At 41.0% G+C, this 5,458-nt stretch overlaps 1 protein-coding gene across 1 annotated transcript; it reads right to left on the reverse strand.

Annotated features, from left to right (window-relative positions):
• Window positions 1-2,108: 2,108 nt before the first annotated feature.
• Window positions 2,109-4,081, reverse strand: LOC136551765 (large ribosomal subunit protein eL34-like). The gene is made up of 4 exons (XM_066543307.1): window positions 3,925-4,081; window positions 3,720-3,799; window positions 2,477-2,586; window positions 2,109-2,388 (listed from the first exon to the last, which is right to left on the reverse strand). The coding sequence occupies exons 1-4, from the start codon at window positions 4,001-4,003 to the stop codon at window positions 2,298-2,300; spliced, it is 360 nt and encodes a 119-aa protein (XP_066399404.1). The 5' UTR covers window positions 4,004-4,081; the 3' UTR covers window positions 2,109-2,297.
• Between the last annotated feature and the right edge of the window lie 1,377 nt (window positions 4,082-5,458).

Here is a 5,458-nt window from a genome sequence, read left to right on the forward strand (position 1 = left end):
TTTTATACGTGGTCCTTTGTCCTTCTTCTCATTTTTTCTATGTTTTATTTTTTATTCATTTTCTTTTTTCCCTAATAAATATTTTTTATTTTATTTTTAGTTATCATGTTTTTTTCTTTTCTTTTCTTCTATTTACTTGTCTTTTCTCTTTTTATGTTTTCATGTAGATTATTCGTTTTGGTTTTTAATTTTATTTTTATTTTACTCTAATTATTTTTTATTCTAACCATTTTCATGCTTTAGTTTTTTGTTTTCTTTTTTTCATTTCATATGTTACATGAAATATATTCAATGTTTCATAGTATACATGTGATCTTTTCCTATTTTCTTTTTTCTTTTTCTTATTTAAGTTATTTATTTATTTTTCTATATGTTTAGCATTTGTTATTTAAGTTTTTTATATTTTTTATAACTTTACTCTAATTAATTACTTTAATAATTTTATCTTTTACTCTTTTATTTTTCAGATACACATTATGTTCACGTAGTATACTAGTGATGTTCTATGATTTAAATTGTCATGTTTACGTAGTACACATGCGATGTTCTATGATGTATTTTATGATGTTCACGTAGTATACATGCGATGTTCTATGATGTATTTTATGATGTTCACGTAATATACATGTGGTGTTCTATGCTTTATTTAGTGATGTTTGTGTAGTGTTAATGTGATGTTCTACGATGTATTCTGTGATATTCGGTAGCATTTTTTCTTCTTTTTACTCGACTATAATTAATTACTTCACTAATTTAATTTTTATTTTTTATATTTTATGATATATATATATGATGTTCGCGTAGTATATATAGGATGTTCTATGCTATTTTCTGCGATGTCCGTGTAGTGTTGATGTCATGTTCGACGATTATCTTTAAATACAGGCTCATTATGAGATAAATGACCATTAAAAATTTTATCGAAATATATCCACGTGGGATCTTGTGTTGAAGAGTTTGTTGCAAGGAACACGATGGTACAATCGGATTTTAATTAGGATACTTGGTTTAGAAGATATGACTTTTTTACCTCAAAAAGTATGGAATATGTGCTGATGTCAGCAATTTCAACTTTTAGTGCATGTTTGTTGTATGGTCTGTTGTTTGGCCCAACAATATATTTGAATTGGGCCCAATTTGGTGCATAGGTGGGGGAGGAAATTATTTTTATTGGAGGGGGAGGGGGTTGGCGGGAGTGCCCCTACCACCCAGGTCGCCAGCTAGCCCCCCCCCTCACCGGCGGCCTCCGCGTCCACGCCTCACCGGCTCCTCCGTGCGTGGCCATCGTGGATGCGGCGGCGGCGGCAGTGGATCTGCCAAATCCGGCTGTAGGTAGGCCTTTCCTCCTCTTCTCTCTCTCCTCTCTCCTCCTAGATCCGCTTTTCTAGGGTTCCATGCGAGCTCTTTCCTTTCTTCTCTAACTCCGATGGGGTATAGAAGGGCCAGCCGAGGGGAGATAGGTAGGCGGGGCGGTGGGGAAGGTCGACAGGCAGTTTAGGAGAGCTGGCGATGGTCGTGGCGATCGAGCCATGTCAGGGCGGGGGAGCTCTAGCGGCGTCGGCGACGGCAAGGGGAAGATGGTAGCGCCACAGGAGACCCTAGCTCACCGTAGCGGAGCGGCGTAGTTGGGGAAGAGAGTGCTGCTGAGTTGTTTTATTTCCGACTCAGATCTGTGCTATAGAGGTGTGCACCCTGGGAGTTGAAATCCTATGCTACAGAGGTGTGCGCGCTGGGAGTTGAAATCCTGCGCACGCAGGCTCTAGCAACGTCCAACAAAAATATTTTGTTTTGCTGGATTGTACAAATCATATTCTTGCAAAGTAACCTTTACCACTGAAATTATTTGCATATTATTAACGAAGATATTGTACCTAGATGTGTGACTGCAAACTCCTAGTCCCTACCATGCAAACGTATTCTGGAGACTGGTAAGACAACAAGGACCAAGCTCCAACAATTACCGTCTGAGGCAGGTGCACGATAAAACGTATTGCAAACTTATCCCCCAGTCAGACGAATTGGAATAAGAGCTATTTGCAACAGGCAGGAAATAAACAACTGAAGCCCAACTCATGTGAACTCAGATTTGCAGTTTTAGCAAAGTGAACAAAAGCAACAGGGGGATCATATGTCATCTCATAATCTTTAATATCACAATGGTAGACAGTTTTCAAGGTACCCTAGAAACAGTTGTCGGCTCAAGACATACTAGAACACAGCTAGAAGCCATTGATCATCACCATCGACAAAAATATCTTCCCTTGTTTACAGACGAGTGGATCACTTCTGTTTCAGAGTTACTTTGAGGAAGTCTTGTCTTTGGTCTTCTGTAGTTTCAACACCTTCTTGACAATCTTCTGCTCTTCAACCAGGAAAGCACGGATGATCCTGCAAGCATGTGGGGTTACATAGACAAGTTAGGAGGTTTGCAACTTTAGGGTTATCAAATCCAAAGGTACTGAAACTATTTGCTAACCTTTCTCTAACTGCAGTTCCAGAGAGCACTCCACCATAGGGACGGTTCACAGTTCTGCGGTTCCTAGACAACCTGGACCTTTTGTACTCAGCAGGCCTCAGATGGGGGATCTGAAAATGGAAACCATCACGGTGTGAGCAATCAAGATGGACTGCCATATCACAGACAAATAATAATAAGGCAAATTGTAGAACATGAGAACACATTCTCCAGAAACAAATCAAGCATAGCATCAAAACATACCATGATGAAAAAAATTAAGGGATTCACAATATAGAATTCCAACAAAATATGAATCAGTAACCATTTTCCTAAGAGGAAATTCATGGTAATGCAACAATGTCAACATTGACTGCTTTGCTGCGGTGCATACTTTATTATTTTTTCCATTAGGAACTAGAATGACAATGCCAACCTCACTGGGAGTGCATAATTTAATTAACTGAACTCAAGAAATACTACCAAGATTGCATCCTCAATCGTTTCAGCTGTAAGATCTCACACCAATAAGATAAATACAGAAATCAACATTCAAATTACCACTGTACAAACTATCAAGTGCGCATATGAAATACTTACCTATAAGGTTTGCTGTATAAGAATCACCACTGTACAAACAAACTAGTACTCTCTCCATTCCAAATTATAAGTTCTTTTACTTTTTTCATTCATCAAATTTGCTCTGTATCTAGACATAACATATGTCTAGATACATAGCAAATTCGATGCGCCAATAATATTATCAAAGCAATTTGAAATTGTTGCTGGACATCTGACACCTTACGACATCAAAGCAAACAGAGCTGCAGCAGCCATCTGCTGCTGCTACAATGCCCCACTGAGGAGGCTTGCAGCATATTTCGACCGGATATATATGGTGAGCCACCAATCCATTCCAACTGAAAGGCTCCATTACACAACAAATTACAGAGTTCGGGAAACAAATTCCATTCTATGAATTTCATGCATGTGCAACAAGTATTGCAGGTTGCGCCCAAATTTCACCCGTTTCTATCTACACTAAAAAATGCTAAACATTCTAAGGTGACCTAAAGATCGAGATGAACAACTAATTCCACTAAATTTTACGAATAGATTACCCACCAACTTCAACACCCCGATTTCCCCACCACCGTACCTACTCCCAACACAAATCGTCCTACCAAAGCCGCAAGACTAACCGAACAATCGTGTTATGCTGAGAAAGTAGTATGTTATGATGAGAAGAGAAGTTGCAACTCACCCCCTGGATCTTCTTCCCGGTCACAGGGCACTTGGGGCCGCTGGCTCTCTTCTTGGTGTACTGGTACACGAGCTTGCCACCTGCGACCACAAGCCACAAACCGATCTAGCACATCAAAAACACAACCAAAGCAGATATCAAAGGAACCACCAAAAATGGAGTGAAAACAAAAGAGAAAATGATGGGAAGAGGAGGAGATTCAGACCAGGGGTCTTGACGACCCGCGTCTGGTTGGACTTTGTGGCATAGCTGTGCCGCTTGCGGTAGGTCAGACGCTGCACCATCTTGCCGCCGTCGCGCGCGCCGCCGGTGGATAAACCCTAGTGGGAGGCTGGAGCAGAGAGGCTAGGAGAAAGAGAAGCGACGGCGTGGCGGCGGCAAGGGGTATAAATGGATGTGTCGCGAGGGCTGACCTAAATCGGACGGCTGGGATCTGTTTGATGAGATAATGGGCCGGACCGGAGTAACTAGGCTCTACGGGCCACCTTCTCCAGGTGTGTGTGTGTGTATTAAACTCCATTCCTAGGCAAATCGCCCAATACAAGATTCATTACATGCAAAGGCACTTGGCTTATTAACACATCTGAGCCACACTCCACCGCATAAGCTCCATGGTCAGCTAAAGAATCTGCCACCTTATTACATGATCTATTACAATATGAGACATTACAAAAAGAAAACTCTGATAATGTCTCGTATCTGAACCACTAAAGCACCAATTATGCTTCGGTCTAAACTTGGCGACTTGAGGGCCCCGTTCGCTTGTCTTAAAAATGACTTATTCGGCTTCTTTTTTCAGCCGGAACAGTATTTTTCTCTCACAACAATTCAGCCAGAACAGTATTTTCAGTCAGTTTCAGCATGTTTCAGACCAGCGAACGGAGCAAGCACTATGGAATCGTCTCCAAGATAATTCTTGTCATTCCTAGTTGAGCTGCATGGAGGACAGCCTTGTAGGCCGCAATTGCTTCAGTATGCAAGGCCGATGAAGCATAAGAAATGTTTCCAGCTCCAGCCACGAGCACCTCTCCATTCTTGTTCCTCGCCACAAATCCATATCCTCCAATTCTCTTATTTGGATCAAAAGAGCCATCGGAATTGATCTTATAGATATCCTCTTGTGGAGGATTCCATGAACATCCAGCAGCAGCAAGCGTCACTTTCTTTTCAATTTTGTGCAACTTTTCAAACTCCATCAGGAAGAATGATACAGAACCACAAATCTCAGTTGGATTCGCCATTCTCCCACCGTCATTAGACTTGTTTCTTGCCGACCACCATCTCCAAAGAAAGACAAAAACTTTTATTTAAATGTTCATCTCTAGCTCCCAAATCTTATTAATTACTTCAGTTCCTGATCGGCAGTTGACCAGCTCAGATCTTATATCCTCCATATTCAAAAGGCGCCAACATATCTTTACATACTTACATTTGAAGAAGATGTTCCCAGTCTTCATCTAGCCTTCTGCAAACTGGACAAATGGTATCTAATTTTATCCCCACGCCTGGCCAAATTTCTTCTAACAAGAAGGCTGTTATGTGCAAAACGCCATATGAACATTTTTACTTTGTTGGGAGCTTTAATTTGCCAAATCTTAATCCACTCCATCCACCTGCACATCCAGAACTAGAAACATCCCTTCCTGTACGAGCATCTCTTTTTCCCACAGCAAGCTTATAAGCCGATTTGACTGAAAATACCCCGTTCGCATCAAAATGCTAAGCAGGCCTGTCCTCCA

Source organism: Miscanthus floridulus, chromosome 4, assembly GCF_019320115.1.
Source record: "Miscanthus floridulus cultivar M001 chromosome 4, ASM1932011v1, whole genome shotgun sequence".
Lineage (NCBI taxonomy): Eukaryota > Viridiplantae > Streptophyta > Magnoliopsida > Poales > Poaceae > Miscanthus > Miscanthus floridulus.

Excerpts from the sequence above, each read along its gene's own strand:
- LOC136551765 (XM_066543307.1), bottom strand. The coding sequence starts at position 4,003 with ATGGTGCAGCGTCTGACCTACCGCAAGCGGCACAGCTATGCCACAAAG. Across the intron at positions 3,800-3,924 it reads GCGGGTCGTCAAGACCCCTG|GTGGCAAGCTCGTGTACCAG; the intron begins GTCTGAATCTCC and ends TTGTGGTCGCAG. Across the intron at positions 2,587-3,719 it reads CCGGGAAGAAGATCCAGGGG|ATCCCCCATCTGAGGCCTGC; the intron begins GTGAGTTGCAAC and ends TTCCATTTTCAG.